This window comes from Xyrauchen texanus, chromosome 24, assembly GCF_025860055.1.
Source record: "Xyrauchen texanus isolate HMW12.3.18 chromosome 24, RBS_HiC_50CHRs, whole genome shotgun sequence".
In the NCBI taxonomy this organism is placed as follows: Eukaryota; Metazoa; Chordata; class Actinopteri; order Cypriniformes; family Catostomidae; genus Xyrauchen; species Xyrauchen texanus.
In genome coordinates this window covers 20,571,750-20,594,708 of record NC_068299.1, presented here as the reverse complement: position 1 = coordinate 20,594,708, position 22,959 = coordinate 20,571,750, and the positions used below count along the sequence as shown (strand labels likewise).

At 37.5% G+C, this 22,959-nt stretch overlaps 1 protein-coding gene across 1 annotated transcript in view; it reads right to left on the bottom strand.

Moving 5' to 3' along the window:
* galnt2 (UDP-N-acetyl-alpha-D-galactosamine:polypeptide N-acetylgalactosaminyltransferase 2) overlaps nucleotides 1-22,959 on the bottom strand; it is a 126,443-nt gene that overhangs the window by 50,261 nt on the left and 53,223 nt on the right. Inside the window, exon 3 of the mRNA XM_052090287.1 lies at nucleotides 2,747-2,900. Within this exon, the coding sequence (XP_051946247.1) occupies nucleotides 2,747-2,900 (154 nt within the window). The remainder of the gene's footprint in view (nucleotides 1-2,746; nucleotides 2,901-22,959) is intronic.

Here is a 22,959-nt window from a genome sequence, read left to right as displayed (position 1 = left end):
GATTTGGTGATGTGCAACAGCCTGTGATGTGCTCTTCGTGGAGCAGGAGATACGGGTCTGGCTGTGGATTGAGACCCCAACTCTGCCATGCTCCTCAGCAAGGGTCTCTCTGAAAGCCCTCCTCTCTTGATGAGGTGCTGTCCTGCTGCTCCACTTTATGTGGCCGCTTGCTGAGTGGGGAGAATAAATAAATGTAATTTACAAAGCTAGACACAACTTCTACATCTTTTCTGTATTCTATATATATATATATATATATATATATATATATATATATATATATATATATATATATATATATATATATATTAGTTTTTCTTTTCGAGTGTGTAAAAATGTATTATTGTATGTATATTTACTGTAAATACTGTATACTTTGCCAATGTACTATGGAACAAAGAGATGGGCCTACACCTCCCCATGAATTCAGCACTGTAACAAATAGATGGCCCTACACCTCCCCCACCTCCCGCATTGTAACAAATAGACTCTCAAACACAACATATATTCTTATTTTCAACTTATATTTATTGATTTATTTACTATATATATATATATATATATATATATATATATATATATATATATATATTACAGTAAATATACAAAACATCTATATATCATGTCAATAGATCTGAAACAAACAATGAACTAAAAACACGCACAAACGGTTCAAACACTCACTGAGGAAACACAGGACAAAGGGTAATTACAAAATGTGTATTCATTATTCAAACTAAAGCTTATTTATGCGGAATATACAGTAATATATGTTATAAACACAAGAAAACACTTACTTGTCCAGAGCCGTGTCTCATCTCTCCATCTGCCTCTGAATCATCTGTATTGTTTTCAGAAATTTCATCTCCAAACTCAGAATTTTGACAATGAATGCCTTCTTATATCACATCCTGGGGTGAAAATCCTGTTTTTCAAGTCCGTTTCACCATATTTAAATCGCCAAATGTGTAAACAGTTCCAAAGCAGCTCTGCATGCATTTACGCACGGAGGCGTACAGCAGGGGTAAACTCGAGGAAACTTTACGCACAGGAATAACAGAGCCGTCATCTAATAGTTCCACTAAAGCCGCATATCACTGTTTTCAGAATTTCATTGGCTATACGATGCGTCAGTCATTTCCACTCTTCAATGTAATTGGTTTGATCAGTAAACAAAGGAAAGTGGGTATGCCCTTACACTCGACACAGATGGTGGTTGGGTATTGAAGGCTGTGGACAGGACATGGAAGCTCCTATTGGGTCAAATGAGGTGTCAATCGAAAGGCCAGAGTGTGTGCTTCCATTTTGATACCGGATATAGGAAATGTTTACATCTGAACTGAAGTTATTACGGTAATATGTGAAAGATTAGGCACAGCTGCCAGGTGCTTTGAAATGATGCAACAAGAGTCTGTGGATATTTATTGATGTAATAATGTGATTTGGACTAAACATTTTACTTGATTTGATCATTTGGACATTTGACAATGAAACAACACCGTTTTTGTCGGGAAGTTATGGCTCAGTGTACAACTATGAGGCATCATAGGTGAGTTGCCTAAATTTTGTTATTGGTTGTTTATATGTTGGTGGTCTGACAAAGATATAGATTGTACCTGCTGTTGTGATTGTATCTTAAAATGGTTTATATCAATAGAAAATCAAGAAATGTAGCTTTCCAAAGATATGTGGCATGTGTACCAATGTAACACACAGCTGTTTTGTTTATCGCATACTTTTATTTTGTACATTTAAGGGCCCGTCCGCGGGCCTAGATTTCCATGGTGTTAATGCAACACTATATGTCCTATTGACTATGTGCTATCTAGAGGAAAACACAGCTTACTGTGCACGTGCAGGAGGGTAGGCTCCATCCAGGCAGTCGGAATTAGGCATAACACCGGCAAAGGCAAAAAACCATCAGTAATGGTAAGTCATCTATGTCTTCATTCATTTAGTGCAAAGTAGCTTGGCACAGCAATTGTTGTGGAATTTGTGTAAAACGTGACGTTGGTTGGTTGGAAATAAAACGAGTTCTTCAAATACAATATTCATGGCCATGGTAAATTTGATCATCAAAAACAATTCTAATCTTTCCTTTATCATAACATTCTATATCGCTACATAATTGAGGTTTATTTTACGCTAAGTAGTTCTCTATTAAATGTAATAACTGTCTTTAGAAATAACATGAAACGTAGGGTCAATAATAATCTATCCTTAACCGTAGCATGTTCACTCGATTTCTGACATTTGCTTTTAGGCAAAGCAATTATATTACAGGAGTAATAAATAACTTTAGAATTGACTTAAAATGCTGACATTTTCCAGATGCAAATGATATTCCAAAGCTGGAGGGGGCAGCAGAGACGATCATGCTTATCCATGTTGAAAGATGGCAGTATAGTGCCTAACGCCACTGTCACACCGGTACTTAAAGTAGGTGAAGAAGAGTAATGCCAACACTAGCTAGAGAAATACTGAATGCCCCTTTATGTTTTACAACTTTAAATAGATTTTTCTTTTTTTATTCCTATGAAGAAAATGAATGTGAAAACACTTCCCAAAACAAAAATGTATTACACACTGTCGTGCTCTATACATTACGGAAACAAAAATTAACAGCTCTAAATTAAATTTGTGTCTTGTAGGCCTGTATGCAATATTCAGATATGAGAGAGCACTTGAACAAATTAGTTGCAGGACCACAAATTACTGGGAGCCAAAAGGGAAGACAGGGACTTACTGGTCATGTCTGGTGTCAGGGACACTGCGGTCCATTCTGAGTTTGTCACTCTCAACCTGGTTGAACTTGTTGCGGGCGTAGGGATCCTGCCCTGGCCTCACCACGGTCGCTCCCATGTACAGATCCTGGTCAAAGTCCTGCCACCTAACCTTCCCTGAAAAATAAGACAAACAAATTATGAATATAAGAGTATGCAAGACACCTGGATCACAGCTCCCCGTAACAAAATTTGCTTTATTTGCAAAATTGCTTTATTTTCAAGAGGAAAGAGCTTATTTTTACTCTGCACACAAATCAAATATTGTGGAAGATTGATAACTGCAACATTTGGTTAGACTTGTTTCCATTTGAACAACTGTGAAACTATCAATTTGTCAGTCACTATGTTTGCAACTTTATAAGACACCCATATCATTAAAGACGACATACTTTGACAAATTCCCACACTATAATACACAGAACAAAGACAAACTGTGTGTTCTTGAAAAAATTGCTCATGTTTCTGAGAGGCAACTCTCTGTGCCAAGCTGTCAAGACAAACACCTTAAATGCACTGCTGTCCATTACATCATCATAAATCTCAGCTGCCAAAAGCGACATGCAAGTAGCTGGCTATGGATATTTTTTGTAAATTATAACCCAGTTAAATCTGTCAAGGAGGACATTTGCCAAATGATAATATATATGAGGATATTTGCCAAATGGATCCAGTCCATAATAGTCTGCTTTAAATGACTTCCTAACCACAAGCTCAGCTTTTCTCTCAAAGAAAATAGCTATTTTCCATTTTGATGTCAGTGACATCTCACAATAAATTGGCAGAAGTCACTGCTAACAGACTGTTGTCATTTAGTTAAATTGCAGAGATGGCTGGGATGATACTCAGACCTTAGAAATATGTGGCAGAATTTAATTACGTTATCTTTCATTACAAATCACTATTAACAAGGTTAATATTATAGCAGGGTTCCGGCAAACGTCTTCTGCATTTCTATTAGGCCAACTTGCATGAGAATGATTTGACATTGATGCCAGCTATCCAGCAGCACGCTAACATAGATTCAAAGACCAAGACCACTGAAATGGGAATTTTTTATGAACATTGGATATTGTTCCAAATATCGAGCAGGACCCAAGTGAAAGGCCAAAGATAATGTGTCACTGAGGGGCATTACCATGTTAATTTCAATGCACTGTGTAAATATACCAGAGCTTTCAGAAAACAAATATAAAAGGGATATAAACATTATTAATAATGTTCATTTGGATGCCTGTCTACTCATCATGATGGTTCCAAACCAGGATCCACAAGGTCAGATAAACTTAAGTGTCAGTAATTGATGATCATTTACCAACATTATGAAACCCATAAATGTCCCTGAAAGGCACTAAAGGGGACTGATGCTTACACCTTGTGACAATTGCTTAAAACTTGCAAAGACAGCATAAAAATATAATTCAAATAGAGGGGGAGTTGCCCTGTTCAAGTCATTTGGGAAAAGTTAAAAAGTTCACATTCCATAACCAAAAATACCACAATTTCACCATTACACCAAATACTAGAATCAGGTGAAGACCTTCGGTAAATGAAATACAAAGAGATCTGTGGACAGTTGTGCTCTATATAGTCTCAGCGTCAGACCACCCACAGTCCAATCGATGCATATTGCACAGAAAAGTGGAATGTTCTAGCTAAAATCGCCAGTTACGCCAGTGTCTGCTTTATACAACTTCCCAAGTAAGGGCACACGGTTTCTTTTTAATCAATCCACTCTTAAACAAATTCATATTTAAAAATTAAGGGCTGATACAACAAACACTTTCCATGAAGAGTTATGTCTGTAATAATGTTTTATTACAAGTGGCAACATTTTTTATAAGTAAATCATTTAAAAATGTATAAAATAAGAGTTTTTGGTGTAAACCTAAATGTAACAATCTCTTGTGCCTGGCTGGTTACTACTTCTGTGGTTATGGACTGTGTCCTCTTAGTGCTTGGCCAGGTTTCGCAGACTAAATGTGAACTTTAAATTCCCGTGAAACTGGAGCTACACACAAACTTCCAAAATATAATAAGAGGAATTAAATCTACCAGACACAAATCCAAAGAAAAAAGGGACTTAACCCTCTGGGTTCGACGGACGCGTCGGTGTGTCCTGCTGGATTTTTTCGGCAACATCTTAAATTACGCTGTCAATATGGGGCATACAGATAAGTGTAAGACATCATTAGAGACTATAAAGGGTCTACTTTTATTTGTGTACACACACAATAACAACAAAAACTTGTGCTTTTGTAAAATAAAGAAAATAAAAAGGGTGAGCTGAAAGTAGTCTCTGGATTCACACGCATATATCTGAAACACGTCACAAAAATGAACTGAAACACCGTTAATACTTATCACACAAACATGAAACATATGTCTAAAAGAAAGCTTCAAATGTTTAATTTGAAATAAAACAATTCAAATTTAAAACAAATATTCTCCTGCAATGTAATCTATGAAACAAAGCGATGTACAGTTTCTCCTGGCTCAGCTAATTATCCCTAATGTGATCACAACCACGGGCAGAGGGCACTATTCAATACGGTAATGTGCTGAGGCGATCAATGCAAATGGTAAATGCCCCCGACTGTGCCTTAAAAGCATAAAATGTATCACCAGATTCATTCACTTTCCTGCGCTTCACAGATGAGGAAGCTCTACAGATGGTCCTGGACAGTTCACATTTTCCTCAGAAGAAGAGCGAGATTGTGTATCTTCCACGACTGGTTGAAGCGGCTCTGACCACACAGAAAATGACAGTTTTGCAGTTTGTGTTTATTTACATGGCACGCTCCCGTATTATATGAACTTTAATTAAGGATGAAATAAAGTTATATCGCCAAGCTGTGATCTGTGTTTCTATCAGACACTCGAGCTGCAGACAACGGTGGTGAGAGACGAGCGTCTCTGTGTTAGAGTGCGCATCACCCGGCAGAACTTTATATCTCTCCCGGTCTCGACTACCGCTCAGATTGTGTCTGTTCCGCGACTGGTTGAAGCGGCTCTGATCGCACCGAGAATGACAGTTTTGGAGTTTGTGTTTATTTACATGGCACACTCCCGTATTACATGAACTTTATTTAAGGATGAAATAAAGATATATCGCCAAGCTGTGTTATTTTTTCTGGCCACCAGTTCAGTGTCGGTCTGCACGGCATCTATCTCCACGCTGAACACCGGAAACTGACATGACCACACGTGCCACTCCCTAAACTGAGACTCACTGGTCATCTTTTTATTAGCGGTGTAGAAAATGGGCAAACAACTCTCAGAGAGAAGTGGCTGTCACGTCCACACATGCACTTATGTAATATAATCGCGCATTTAGCCATCATATAATCGCACAGGCTGACATAGCGATTGCTATTACGATATGATTTATCATGCAGCACTACTAACAATATAGTTCTTTATGTAATAAACATACTCAGTTGTTTGTTTGTTTGTTTGTTTTACAGCCTGTCTGATCAGCTGTTACAGTACTACACTGCACAACACAAAACAATGAAGTGGTAAAGAAAGATCTATCTACACATTGCTTCCACTAATGCTTTCATTATGCACAAAGAGCTAGGTGGTAACATGACCCACAAAGAAATTATGGAACAGCTTATTGCAGAGCTCTGTGGTGTGTCACAGAAAGTAGCACAAAACAGACAAGTAGTGACCATGTAACGGTTCCAGGAGCTGAGCTGACATCAGATGTGACAATGCTTATGAGCGATACTATGTGAGCAAGCAAGCTACACATAGGTGGATGAGTGGGATCATACAAACCATCCACCTTTGGTAATTTTTCTTTCATCTTGCACTGCCACTGTTTGCAATTTTGCCCTGATTGTCTCTTTTGCAATGTCTTTTGTACCACTGCTCTGTGTTTTCAACATTGATACTAATAATAAAAATAAATGTTTCTTGAGCAGCAAATCAGCATATCAGCATCATTTCTGAAGGATCATGTGACGCTGAAGACTGCAGTAATGATGCTGATAATTCAGCTTTGATCACAACATTTTAAAACGAGAAAACTTGTAAACGGTAATGTAGGTATTAGGTTTTTAAGCAAAGTCTTTATGTAACGAAAATGTATAGTCAGATTACTTTTAACTTAAACTTGATTTTGATCATTAAGTCTCCTCACATTCATTCTCTTTGTCACATTCCTCATTGATAGGCCCAGGGGAGGGGTCTTTGTCTCCTCAGGTGTGAAACACATCAATATTCAGGATCATCCACACCTCTTCGCATATGACCTTTCTAACACTAAAAGTGTCTTACAAAAGTTAAATTACTATATTGTTTTGTATGAATGAGTGATCAGGATGGTTTTCACATCATTTTGTAGCAAAAACTCTAGGCTACGAGATTCTCAAAAGTCCTGTGGACAAATGTTTAGTATGTGATATATGACCTTATTTCAATGACTTCATTTTAGTTTTTTCAAAGACCACGCATAAACTTTATTTTCTCAAAAATACAAGCATGTTGCTCACATATTATTGTAGTCCAGTTTGTGCTGAATAGTTTAGACATAAATATGATTTTAAGCAACTGAAAAAAGCACAAATGTTAAGGCATGTCAAAACTTCTCCAGGGCCCAAAACACCCTCAGACCCCAGAGGGTTAAATATGCTGTTGGGGAGCATTTAAATGATAGTTACTGAAGACGATGGATGTAATACAGACAGTCACAGATGTCATAAGGTACACATCTTACAAATGTGACAGGATGCTCCACTAGTCATTCAACAACCAACTAGTGAGTTTAATATTTTTAGCTGTGGTGCTTTTAAAAGAATGAATTGAGAGATGTAACTTTTTGAAATTTTTAAATGTGCGGACAGTGCATGGTGCATTTGCGTGCGGTTAGATTCAGTGTGGTAAACTTTGAGAAGTCACATTTTAAATCATCCTCATTATTTAAAGCATTGCTAGTTAGGGATATGTGGCAAGAAATGTGCACCTCATTCTATTGACGTAACATGTACGCGGTACACATTCTCCATTCGGAGAAATGGAGAAGGATGGCAAGGAGGATTCATGTGAGACTGAGAGAACTGAAGAAACAGGGATTTTCCAGGTGCATTGAAATTTTTCGGTGGCCATCCAAGCAAAAGTTTGGGCCGCCAAAGCAAATTTAATGGCATTCTTCTCATGATCTAAATATGCTTCTTGTCTCACACATACAGCTGTGTTTCACGTGATTGTCACGAGCCCTGTCTGGAGTCCAGCAGGCTTCCAGTTTGTGCTCCACAGACAGGAGAAGGCAGAATGTGTGATCACGTGCGCTACTCAGTCTGGTTTCTCACTATCGCTAAACTATTTGAATTCTTGGATGAGTTTTTTTTTTTACTTAAAGCTCTATGGAGGAGATCATACATCTCAAATGGCGAGAGAGCCTGAAATTCTAACAAACACTGACGAGGAAAACCGCTAAAACAATGTGTAATGCACCAACAATTATGTGTCATTTGTCATGAGGATTTTTTCATCATCATCCTTAATAAAATTCAGTTTGAATGATGTTTGATATTAGACAGCAAACCAGCTTTGCTTTCAGATATTCAAATATTATCTACAGAGATTACTTAAATCGTTAAGAGCTTAATGAAGAGTCCTATTTGCAATAATCACCTGTTTTTACCTCCAGCTATTGATCACACTTTTAAAAGATGGAAAGATAAGGGGATGGCCTGTTTTTCAGATCTTTTTATTGATAATTCTTTTGCTTCATTCATCAATCTTTTGTCCAAATTTAACCTGCATACTACAGGCTTATTCAGGTATTTTCAACTCTGCGGTTTTGTTAAGACGAACTTCCCTAGTTTCCCTCAATTACCAGAAAAATCTCTGGTTGAGAAATTATTGTCAGCTTCTACAGGTGGTAGTCGTATATCCTCTATTTACTCCATGTTACTTTCTTCTAATACGTCCTCTCTCTCCTGCCTAAAGATGACTTGGGAAAATGAGCTGCAAATCAAGTTATCGGAGGAGCTATGGTCTGAGGCCCTTGCTAGAGTTAATTCTACTTCTATATGTGCATGGTAATTCATCTTACCAAGGCTAAACTTCATAAATTGTTTCCAGAAACAGGGGACTACTGTAACAGATGCTCCTTTTCTCCTGCCGATTACACCCACACATTTTTTAGCTGCCCAAAACTGGACTCGTATTGGGCTTCTTTTTTTGACTTCATGTCTAGAGCTCTCCACGTTTCTCTATCTCCATGCCATCTAGTCGCCATTTTTGGCGTGTCTCACTCTTCATCCATCACGAGACAGAAAGCAGAGGTTATTGCTTTTGCTTCTCTTATTGCTAGGTGTATTTTGTTACACTGGAAGTGTCCAACCCCCCCTCCAACTACATCTTGGTTAAAGGATCTGATGTCATTTCTCTCTCTTGAAAAGTTGAAATACTCGACCCGGGGCTCAACTGATAAGTTTTATAAATTATGGAACCCTATTTTAAATCTTTATGACTCTCTATCCTCACTAGATTCTGACTAAATATATCATGGGTATACAAGATTAAAAAAAATTTTTTATTATTTTTTTTAAATTATTATTATTTTTTTTATTATTGTATAGTATAATCGCATGTAGAGACTGCCGATATTTCTAATCCTCTTGGGTGGGGTGGGGTGGGGTGTGGGGTGGTGGTTCCTTTTCTTTTTCCTTTCTTTATTTAGTTATATGTTGTTAGGGAATGTATAAAAGATAAATGTGCAGACAATGTTTTCTCTTTTATGCCTGTCTCTTTAATGATTCAATGTACACTTTTGTTTTGTCTGTACAATAAAAACAGTTCATAAAAAAAAAAAAAAGAGCTTAATGAAGTGTTTATTATCAAGGATAGGAAGGATTACTTTTTTACTCATGAATTATTTCCTTTGTTGCATTGCTTTCAGAAGATGTCAAGTCACTTGAGGAAAGTTTTAATAATAACAATAATAATAGTCAACAACATCAGACAGAAATGTGAAATTTAGCATTGTGGTAACATTGACTACCACTTAGTTTTTTACTGTCAAGTTCCAAATAAAGAGAAAATTATATGAGGAATTAGTTTTCATTTATAAATGATTTAATTCAATGACTGGATTAAAAAGGAAAAAAGGTATTATAATCATGGATATTTAATATATAAACCAAATTTTATTGATTTAATTTTTTATATATTTTCCTGAGATCGTTACATATATATAATTTATTTATTTATTAGAGCTGTTGATTTAACACATCACTGTGTGATTCATTTAATAAAAAAATAACACGTTATTACGGCCCCGGACCGTAATAAGGAAGATTCCTGAGAAACGCAAATTTGTAGTACCACCTGTTTACTCCAGAGGGCAGTAAGTGAAACTTCAGCTATATGGGCAACACACCATTTATACAGTGAACAAAACAACCATCCAGCAGCAGCACAACACAAACATGCGTTACGTTCTTGCGGTCAAAACACTTGGAGTGCAAATTCGGACTAAGAGCTCTCAAGATGTGTTGTAAGTATTAGATATTTAACTTGACACAGTGAACAAAAAATTTATGTTTAAGATGCAACGCACCCGAGACACTACACAAACATGTCTGACGCAAGTGTGACGTGTCCTTAAACAAGCCCTCATAATAAATCTCAAACTGATTGACAAATTCACTTGTGAAATGGATTGCTGTGAACTGTATGCCAATGATTGACTTATGATCAATAATATGGTAGTAAACAATACATTGTATTCTAAAGCCACTTTTTGTATTATCTTATCAATGATTAACTCTTCTGCCACAAGAATGTAATGCATTTTAATTAACACACACACATATACACACATATATATATATATATATATATATATATATATATATATATATAATATTTAAAGATAACTATGTATAATTATTTCATTATTATATATTGAATTATTGTTATATGAGGGGCTTCCTCAGCAAATATTTTAATATTTTGCGATTAATTAATCGGGACATCATGTAATTAATTAGATTAAACATTTTTATCGATTGACAGCCCTAATATATATATATAATCATTATATCATATAACATTAGTGATATCACGATATGAGATTTTGGTCATATCGTCCACCCCTATTGCTAGTGTAATAAATTCACTGCATTCAACAGTAACTTTCAATTTTAGTCATTATTGAACTATAAATCATCTGCTGTAAGCAATGATCCCGTTAACAGTCCACAGGTTTATTTATGAGGTGTTGTGGACAGATTAAAGATATTATCGAATCTGTTGCCAATTCTTTATGGTAGGGTGTCTGACAGACAACTGATTGCTTTAATAAACTGCTGCAGAAGAAAAAAAAAATAATTGTATTCTGTGAAGTACAGTACATGTTACGCGCACATACTAATCTTACAGTTCTGCACATTTGAAGTTACTCCAAGCACTTTGGTTACACTGAAGTGCATCATTCTGCACCCAGGATGCAGCAAAGTGGTGTTGTGTGTCTCTTATTATATATATCCTATACATTTATTGTGTATTTATCAGTTTTACTATTGTATATGTGCACTTAGCATCCATAAATTCCTAAGACATGTCCACTAACATGTTAAATTGTGATATCAATATTTTTTTTGCCACAATGCTGTTGCAAAATAAGATTTGCCAATAATCGTTAAACCAATTACCAGTGATTTATTCTCAGATGGTAATCTAACAGTCATAACTCATACCGTGGCATTCCAATTTGAATAATCTTCAACTTCAAGTGTATTATTATAATATAATCAATTTATATATACACCGATCAGCCACAACATTAAAACCACATGCTTAATATCATATAGGTCCCCATCGTGTTGCCAAAACAGCTCTGAGCCACCGAGGCATGGACTCCACAAGACCTCTGAAGGTGTCCTGTGGTATCTGGCACCAAGACGTTAGAAGCAGATATGTCCTGTAAGTTGCCAGGTGGAGCCTCCATGGATCCAGCACATCCCATAGATGCTCAATCGGATTGAGATCTGGGGAATTTGGAGGCCAAGTCAACACCTTGTACACTGTCATGTTCCTCAAACCATTCCTGAACAATTTTTGCAGTGTGGCAGGGTGCATTATCCTGCTGAAAGAGGCCACTACCATCAGGGAATACCATTGCCATGAAGGGGTGTGTGTGGTCTGCAACAATCTTTAGGTAGGTGGTACGTGTCAAAGTAACATCCACATGAATGCCAGGACCCCAGGTTTCCCAGCAGAACATTGGCCAGAGTATCACACTGCCTCCGCCGGCCTTCCACCTTCTCATCCTGTTGCCATCTCTTCCCCAGTTAAACGATGCACATGCACCGGCTGTGCACATTATCTAAAGGAAAATGTGATTCATGAGATCAGGCCACTGTCTTCCATTGTTACATGGTCCAGTTTTGATGCTCACATGCCCATTGTAGCCGCTTTCGGCGGTGAACAGGGGTCAGCATGGGCACTCTGACCAGTCTGCGGCTATGCTGCCCCACACCATTTAGGAGATGCGCTGACTCAGTCGTCTAGCCATCACAATTAGGCCCTGGTAAAAGTCACTCAGCTCCTTATGCTTGCATATTTTTCCTGCTTCCAACACATAATATTCAAGAACTGACTGTTCATTTGCTGCCTAATATATCCCACCCCTTGACAGGTGCCATTTTAACGAGATAAATGTTATTCACTAAACTTTCAGTGCGTTTAATGTTGTGGCTGAACTAGAGGTCGACCGAAATGGGTTTTTTCAGGCTGATGCCGATCTTTTGAAATCCGGGTCGGCCGATGGCCGATTAGTGCTGCCGATTTATTTTTGCCGATATTTGGCCGATGTGTGCTTGTTTTTAACCTCTTATTTGAACCTTTTATTTGAAAGATAAAATGTAACACAAATAACTACTTTATTTGAAAGATAAAATGTAACACAAATAATTACTTAAGATATAATTTACAGGTGAAACTCGAAAAATTAGAATATCGTGCAAAAGTTCATTAATTTCAGTAATTCAACTTAAAAGGTGAAACTAATATATTATATAGACTCATAACAAGCAAAGTAAGATATTTCAAGCCTTTATTTGATATAATTTTGATGATTATGGCTTACAGCTTATGAAAACCCCAAATTCAGAATCTCAGAAAATTAGAATATTGTGAAAAGGTTCAGTATTGTAGGCTCAAAGTGTCACACTCTAATCAGCTAAACACCTGCAAAGGGTTCCTGAGCCTTTAAATGGTCTCTCAGTCTGGTTCAGTTGAATTCACAATCATGGGGAAGACTGCTGACCTGACAGTTGTGCAGAAAACCATCATTGACACCCTCCACAAGGAGGGAAAGACTCAAAAGGTAATTGCAAAAGAAGTTGGATGTTCTCAAAGTGCTGTATCAAAGCACATTAATAGAAAGTTAAGTGGAAGGGAAAAGTGTGGAAGAAAAAGGTGCACAAGCAGCAGGGATGACCGTGAGCCTGGAGAGGATTGTCAGGAAAAGGCCATTCAAATGTGTGGGGAGCTTCACAAGGAGTGGACTGAGGCTGGAGTTACTGCATCAAGAGCCACCACACACAGACGGGCTTCCTGGACATGGGCTTCAAATGTCAAACGCCTTACCTGGGCTAAAGAAAAAAAGAACTGGTCTGTTGCTCAGTGGTCCAAAGTCCTCTTTTCTGATGAGAGCAAATTTTGCATCTCATTTGGAAACCAAGGTCCCAGAGTCTGGAGGAAGAATGGAGAGACACACAATCCAAGATGCTTGAAGTCCAGTGTGAAGTTTCCACAGTCTGTGTTGGTTTGGGGAGCCATGTCATCGGCTGGTGTTGGTCCACTGTGCTTTATTAAGTCCAGAGTCAACGCAGCCGCCTACCGGGACATTTTAGAGCACTTCATGCTTCCTTCAGCAGACAAGCTTTATGGAGATGCTGACTTCATTTTCCAGCAGGACTTGGCACCTGCCCACACTGCCAAAAGTACCAAAACCTGGTTCAATGACCATGGTATTACTGTGCTTGATTGGCCAGCAAACTCGCCTGACCTGAACCCCATACAGAATCTATGGGGCATTGCCAAGAGAAAGATGAGAGACATGAGACCAAACAATGCAGAAGAGCTAAAGGCCGCTATTGAAGCATCTTGGTCTTCCATAACACCTCAGCAGTGCCACAGACTGATAGCATCCATGCCACGCCGCATTGAGGCAGTAATTAATGCAAAAGGGGCCCAAACCAAGTACTGAGTACATATGCATGATTATACTTTTCAGAGGGCTGACATTTCTGTATTTAAAATCCTTTTTTTTATTGATTTCATGTAATATTCTAATTTTCTGAGATTCTGAATTTGGGGTTTTCATAAGCTGTAAGCCATAATCATCAAAATTATATCAAATAAAGGCTTGAAATATCTTACTTTGCTTGTAATGAGTCTATATAATATATTAGTTTCACCTTTTAAGTTGAATTACTGAAATTAATGAACTTTTGCACGATATTCTAATTTTTCGAGTTTCACCTGTATAATAATTTCTCAACAAATACATTTATTGAACACTTGACCAATCTGCACTTCTACACTTAAATTAAAAATGTATAACGTAAAAACATATTGTATAAATAATGTATAACAAATATATTAAATAAACAAAGCAGGTGTTACGAACTGCTCCGAGACACGAAGGTTGAGATCCAAATGCAGCTTTAATTAAGGGGCAATCCAGACACGTAATCCAATATTCAGAGCATCCAAGAGAAGCACTGGCATAACTAGGGATGGGTATCGTTAAGGTTTTAATGGTATTACTACTCTTACCAATACTGCTTATCGATCCAGTACTTTAACGGTATTCTTAACGGTTAAACGTTATATAGGCACAGTGATTCAATTTCAGGAAGGTCTACTAACATTACTGTTCAGGCGTGATCTAAAAAGAAATCTAATAAAGTAATCAATTGTAAAATAACACTGCATAGTTTATCATAGATAGATTCATGCTTATTAAAGCAGAAGTTATTCATTCAAGAGCTGTAAGTGATGTTCTCTTTGACTTTTGTTGTTTGATTCGCAGTAGTTGCTCAATCGTCAGCATGTTTATTAGACTGCTTCCCCTTTAAGACCGAGTGCAGATCTAATAGGCTCCTGATGCAGCATATTTTCTCCCAACTATTTCCATAACTACGTCCATTTAAGACATAAACTGTGTTTAAGTGAATCTCCAAGCAGATCGTTTTGACATATTTTTGTGTATAGTTGATCGTTTAGACGCACGCGCACATGAAACCCAAAGTAGCCTATACTTTGCTTGTCTCATTGCGGTCTGTTTCGGAGCGCGCGCCACCTTGGGAACAGTATCGCTTGCTCTTTTTATTATTAAACACGTCCCGCAATTTAGCAACAGTAGCTAGACTGCATTTTACAACAATCACCGATCGTGCTGATTCTGACGTTAAGTTTGAGTTTTAGGGAGAAATGTCAGTGCACCGCTGTGAAGGGAAGTTGTGCTAGACAGAATGCGGCTTATGTATAAATATTATTTTTATAATCTTTGGAAGGCGAAATCTAAAATAAAATCAGACTAAGATCACAGATCTAAAGTGTAACCAGGCTATGTTTGAATGTTTAGTTCTGTCACTCATTAAGCAGGGCTCGTGTTGTGCTCGCTGTGGCACTGCGTGAGAGATCTCTCTCCCTCTCTGACTGCGAATAGCTAAATTGCATCACAGACAAATGGTTTCATATTATTATACATAGAAATGGCTGGGGAGATAAAATAACTTTCTCTTTATAGCAATAATAAATGTATTTTCTTAATTTCTCCAGTACCGACAGCAGAACCGATAACGTCAGAGTTTACCAAAGCCAGTCCTTCAATAGCCTATACTGCGTTGGTATATTTTTATTACTTATTTATCTGCATTGAGTGACAACCCTCTCAAATATAAGACACACAAACAGAACAAATAAAAGTCTCAGATTCACTGTCTGTAATTGCAAAATTCTTGCTTATTTATTGTGACATGATAGCAACCCTTCTGCTGTGATAATGCAACTTCAACTACGCTATCAATATCCAAAATAGCCGAACGTCATGTCAACTATCGCGTTTTTTTCTTGAAGTTGGCAGTAACATAGCAAACGTTTTTAATTAAATATAAAGGAGTTATACGAATTTAATCCTTACCGTTTTCTCCAAGGAACTTAGCTCCTTCCTTAGGCACTGGATGAGGTCTGCTCACTCTGCTGGAAAATGACTCTAGGGGCAGCGTGCGTTGAACACGTGTTCAACAACAACACTAGGCTGCCCACAGATGCGCCTGCTTAATAATCGGCTTGATATACTTGGATATTGGCCGATGCCGATTATGTTAAAAAATGCACACAAAAAAACAAAACAAAAAAAAAAAATCGGCCGATTAATCGGTCGACCTCTAGGCTGAACAGTGTATATATATATATATATATATATATATATATATATATATATATATATATATATATATACATACACACACACACACACACACACACACACACACACACACACACACACACACACACACACACACACACATCTCAATCAATTAAGATAAACTCACCCCTAAATGACATGTAAAAACAAAACAATCTGTGGTTGGTGACTTTAAATTAGCGGTACACTGATATTTATTTTTAAAGTCCCGCTTGCCACAATTCTACAAGTTATATGGTGAAGTTACATGTTAATGATCCACACTGAAAATTCAAATCAATTTACAGAAATTGTGAAACGCTAACCTTTATTATATTGAAAAAGTTTATGAATAGTTCTGCTGTCACTATCAAATATCATTTTGACATACTGGCAACCAGTAAACACATTAAAAGCATCACAGACAGCAGAGATTGAGAGATGCATTCAAAAATAATAGGTATATCCATCACAAGCTCCAAAACTGCTCCAGTGAGAAATCATTAGTACCTATAATTTATTTACTGTCATTGGCATTTTGTTGTTTCGCAAATCACTAATTATTTAGCAATTGCATGAAAACGCACTGCAAACCGGCATATTCTTGAGTAACTGCATGTCTGAAAATAAAAATTTGTGAATGCTTAGAATTCCCAATAACTTGCCCTCCAGTGGCCACAATGTCATGCTTCAAGTGCTGAGCAGTGCGAGTGTGATTTTGTTAGTGCTGCTATTTAAAAATAAATATCAGCCATTAATCTACAAGTGGCCTTAAGACAGAAGGGCCAATAAAGATAGATGGCAAATCGATCGGTGCATCCCTATTTTACATGTCTGTCAGACAATCTTTTCCTTTTTAACTGGATGGTTCTTGGCCAGAATAGGTTTCAATCTGCACCACACATTTTGTCAGTCAAGTTTGGCTTGGCAAGAGCAGTTATTTCCAACTAGGGGTACTTGGAGAGATTTAGATCTTGCTTTGTTTGCTTAAAAGCCTATAAAAGAGAAATTGGGCATATATATATATATATATTTGTGTGTTATTAAGTGTTGTCAAATTGTTTGGATAATTATTAATTGTAATATCAAATTCTATCTAGTACAATAGGAAATATTCCTTAAAAGGAATATTTCTGGTTTGGTGCCAATTAAGTTGTACTTGAGATATAATGATGGGACTCTTGGGGTACATAAAACAATAAAGGTTGGAAAAAACTGCATTAGTGTGACAGAGACAGGAATGCACTCAGGGACTGAAAAACTAAACGCTATACAGCTGAGATCAATTACATCACTGAGCTGCAATGCACCAAATGCACCAATCCACCAAAGTGTCAGTCACATTTATTACATCCCTGGCACAATATATCTCAATTGTTCATGCTTACATTGGCATATCAGTGCTTGAGGTCAAATAGAAGCTCAAGGAAAGCTAAAGAATAAATGCCTGGAATCTCCATTACACGTACAACACCCCAGAAAACACAAGCTCTCCTTGTGCGACGTCGATAGCTTGTCCCACAGAAGAGGACCGTAGGGGCTGTCAAACTAATTAGCTGTTCAAAAGGAGAATGGAACGTCTCAGCTGCGACTTCCACATTTCGCTTGACTGCGAGATTTTAGACAAAGTACTTTCCGACACATTGCATGCACACACACCAGACAGCAGGAGAAAGAATGTGAACATCTCCGCTTTCCAGGGCAAAAAACTACATGGCAACATTAACTATTCCTTTTTCTTACCCAGAGCAAGCACATACTTCCTGCTTGGTTGAAAAATTTTATATACATGTAATACTACTAAAAATTCTAGAGGAATGTAGCCAGGCCTACTTGCAGCACCTAACAAGTAGTCTATCAATTGATTATGCCGATTAAATATGTTCCTTCATGATTTGTAAGAAAAACAATTAGTCAGAGGCCCCTTCATATCTGGAGCTAAGAAAAACTAATGTTGTGTTGATGACTTATACTTAATTAAGTCCAAAGAAATCTGAAATCATATAAAAAATAGATAGCATTATTCTTTTTCAAACCAGAGCAAATTGCATATTAAAGAAGATGTCCCCATACTCCTTAGAACAAACTTTCAAGCATGGCCCTAAATTACCATTACATAACTGCAATCTAATGCCTTTGTAACCACCAGAAACATTTTACCACAAGCCTCTTTTATATGATTTGAAAAAGGACAGATTTCACACACACACACAAAAAAAATAAATCTGTAAATTATTCACTTTCATGTCATTCCAAAACCGAAGAATCTTTTTCTTCCATACAACAAAGATGTAAAAGTACTTTTCCATACAACAAATAATTTGGTTACCAAATTATTTACACTTAAAAAACATCATTAATCTGTAATGGATATCATGAACATGGCTTTGGGATAACTTTAGTAAACCTTTGTTAGTCAACACCACTCATCGCTGCATCCACAGATGCAAGTTACGACTTTACTATGCAAAGCAGAAGCCATACATCAACACAGTCCAGAAGACTTCTCTGGGTTTGGTCTCATCTTAGATGAAAAGCAGAAAAGTGGAACTGTGATTTTTTTTGGTCTGAAGAGTCCACATTTCAAAATGTTTTTGAAAAACAAAGCCGTCGTGTTATCCAGGCCAAAGAGGAAAAGGTCCATCCAAGATGTTATCAGCATCAGATCCAAAAGCCAGTGTCTGTTTGGGCCAGGGGTGTGTCAGTGCCCATGGCATGGGTAACTCGCACATCTGCGAGAACACCATGAATGCAGACATGTATATATACATATATTTGGAGCAGCATATACTGCCATCCAGCACAGTCTTTTCCAGGGACGTCCCTGCATTTTCCAGCAGAACAACTTCAAACCACATACTGCCCGGATTTCAAGTGCATGACTGTGTAAGCACAGAGTGCGGGTGCTAGATTGGCCTGTCTGCAGTCCTGACCTGTCTCCAATTTAGGTATGTGGTGCATTATTAAGCCCCTGTACAATTGTGCAGATGAAGATCTGCATAATGGATGATTGGGAGAAAATTCCACTTTCTAAAATGATTAATAAGTGTTATTAGAAGAAATAGTGATGTTTCACAGTAGTAAACACTCAAATGTCCCACATTTTGTGGAGTGTGTTGCAATCATCTGATTTGAAATGACTGTACATTTTCAAAATACAATGAAATTCACAAGGAAAAACATCATATTTGTATATGTAGTGCTTTCAAAATAGAAAATTGTGAAAATAATTTACAAATCACTTATTTTTGTTTTTATTAGCATTTTTCATATTGTCCCAACTTTTTTGGAGTTGGGGTTGTAAATAAATGTCAGAATTCAATGCGAGATAACGGGGTGTAAATTAACTTCTCCAATTAGTTTGATATAAATCCTTTACAATGGCAAAATGGGGGGAAAACTGAGGGAGGGGCTCTCTCAGGTGGAAGCGACCAATGAGCCAAATGTCTAAGATCGAATGCATAATAATAAAACAAAATCTTGGGTAGGCCTAGCCCAAATTTGTTGATCGGCCTATGTAACTTATTAAAATGTAATCTAGGATGCTATTTCAAATGTAGGACTTTGCTATGCTATCAAACTGCTTGAAATAAGAGTTGGGGAAATCTACAGGGAGAGACTGTAGCAGGTAGTTGAATTTTGGAAAACAATTCATTTTAATAACATTAACCTTCCCAATCATAGATAAAAGTAATGAAGCCCACCTGCTCACATTGCTCGATAACTTTTTTACATAGGGGTCAAAATTAACAAACAAAATCACATATTTGCTTTGAATAAAATGCCCAAATACGTAATCCCCTGTTTGGGCCACTGGAAGGCCGTTATTGGGCAGTATGCTGTCAGAGCCAAAGCTTCGGATTTAGACCAATTGACTCTGTATCCTGAGAACTTTATGGTATTCGCCACTGACCACATGATATTGATGAAAAGCCTAATATTTTCAGAAGACCTGTGGCCCCAAATAAACCCCACCTGATCTATATGTATTAGAGATGTCATAACTTCACTTAATCGTTTAGCCAGAATTTGACAATATCTTTACGCCTAGCTGGATCAAGGAAATTGGACGGTAACTTTTACATAGGCTAGGATCTTTGTCCTAATTAAGAATCAGACTGATCCGGTTCGTGGAAGCTTTCCATTCTTTAATGATTCTGTATATACTTCTAACAAAATTGGAGCCAATTCTGTAGCATAAGATCTAACAAAATCTGCAGCAAAGCCATCTGGCCCCAGAGCCTTGCCTGTAGGTAAGACCTTAACTACCTTGCCAAGCTCCTCCAAGGTTATCTCAGAATCAAGAGAATTTTTTACTCAGTCATCAGTTTAGGAAGTTCTAATGGTTCCACGAAGTTTCTAATATCTTCATCAGTAGACGAAGATGTGGAACTATAGAGATCAAGATCAAGTATTATTAATATCAATGGCAAATAAAAAAAATAAAAAATATTTCACCACCAGCAGATTTCACTGAGAGAATGGTAGAAAAAGACACTCTCTGCTTTAAGTATCTAGACAAAAGCTTCTCTACTTTGATCCTGACTCAAAAGTATTACTGCCTTGCCCTGAATAGCCAAATGTCGACCTTCTGCCATAAAATATTATTATATCTATTTCAATCGGGTCAATTCTCTAAAGCCATCAGACAACATTCGGTGCTTCATCTCTGCCTTGGCACTTTTCAAATTCCCTTCCAACTTTTTAATCTATTCTATAATAAATCTTATGGACTGATAAAAATTGTTTTATAGTCCCTTCAAGATGGGTTCAAAAGTCTCCAAATATCTGCAAGACCAAGATTTTTACACATCCTGTGAAGCGTCATTGTTGCACTATGGGGCTTACACACTTTTGCTTCACTATGATCAAGGACTGAATCGATCAATAGATTAAAGTCTCCTCCCTATAATCTATCATGAGTGGTGCCAACGGCTTGCAACATCCCTTTAAGATCTATAAATAAGCCCTGATCATCAGTGTTAAGAGCGAAAATATTAGCCAAAATCAACCCTTGCCCCTAAATTTCTGCTAAAACAATAATGTCTCTTCCTAATTTATCTTTAATCTCAACTGTAGATGTTTAATAACCATTGTAATGACTCCCCTGCTCTTACTTGGGCCAGCACCAAAGAAAACATATCCACCCCATATCTTCCAAATAATTTTCAGCTTCCTGCGGGGAAAGATGCGTTTCTTGAAGAAACACTATATCATATTTCTTACGTTTAAGAAAATAAATAACCTTCCTTCTTTTTAATGGGGTGGCCCAACCATTCACATTCCACGTGGAGAGAGACAATCCACTCATATTAACATTTCACATTTTGACATAAGAGAAAAAATAGATTGCGTGTCAAAAATTAAAAATGATAAAGACCACATTCTACATTGGTGCAACAATCAACCCCCAAATTTCCCCAGAACAAAACAAACAGAAAAAAGAAAAACATGTGCATTAACCCCGCGCATGACAGCACCAAACAGGCCTCCATCCCTCTAAACTCAAACAGTCCTACGAGAGCTCCCGCGACAACTTTGCTCAAGTGTAATTGTAAAACAGAATTACATAGAAAATAATCTATAAAACAACTCCAGCCAATAAGCGGAATAAATACAAATAAAACAGCATGTAGATTCATCCATTTCGAAGGTGTGCCTCCACAAAACAAGCTCCAGCCGCTAGCGGAACCAGTACAAAACGAAATGAAAAAAGGCAGTTTCTTCGAACAGTCAAGTGAATGTTTAGTGAGTGTGAGTGAATGTTCCACTAGGCAGCAACATGAAATTCACCAAATGGCTTACTCTATTGTCTTTATGTAGGACAGTGCTTGCTGTGGGGGCATGCAAATTCTCTACGGCCATCTTCAATATCTATTCTCAGTTTGGCCGGAAACAGAGCAAAATCGACCTTCCGTTGATGTAAGAGTTTCTTGCATTCCCTGAATTGTTTATGTTTCTCTCGTCAAATTTGCAAAATCTGGGAAGAAAATGTTGTGGTTCTTCCAAGAAAGCTTTCCTTTACTCCTCGTCTAACACTAGATCTTTATCGGATGATCTCAGAAAGTGGTCTCCTTCCACGGATCTGCGAGCCGGGATTCTTTGAGTTCACTCGATTTCCAGCTTATGGCCTGTTATGTCAAGCAGACTTGGGAAGAGCTCGTCTAGGAATTTCACCATATCTCGGCCTTCCTCGTGCTCAGAATTTCCAACAATTCGGATGTTGTTTCATCGATTACGATTCTCCAAATCATCCATTTTTTCCCAAATGAGTTACAAACATCCTTGGATGCTAGCGGATTTGCAGCTAATTCCCCCTCCGATGACTCCGGATAATCGATCGGTTTCTCGACGTCTGACAATCTCGTAACCAACTCAGAGAATTTCAGCTCCATGGAAGTGATCAATCGATGTATCACAGCAAGATCCTCCAAGTCTACAATGACCTTTGTCAGCATTGCTGACACATTCATCAATTCACGCCGGATTTCTTTCAGTTCACCGTCCGAATTGAGTCCGGGGCTTTCGACCTGTCGCTGCGGGGAATCAGCTTGAGCACGAAAGTGTCTATTAATGTCTCCAGAGCCTGAGGATTTTTAATTTATTAACATATTGTCTTCTACAGTTAAGAATCAGGGTGTATTGAATCTCACCGGTTTATGACACAATAAAAAGCAAAGTGCACAGAGATCGCCATTCACACGTCTGCTCCTTGCATAGCGTCATGTGACTCCT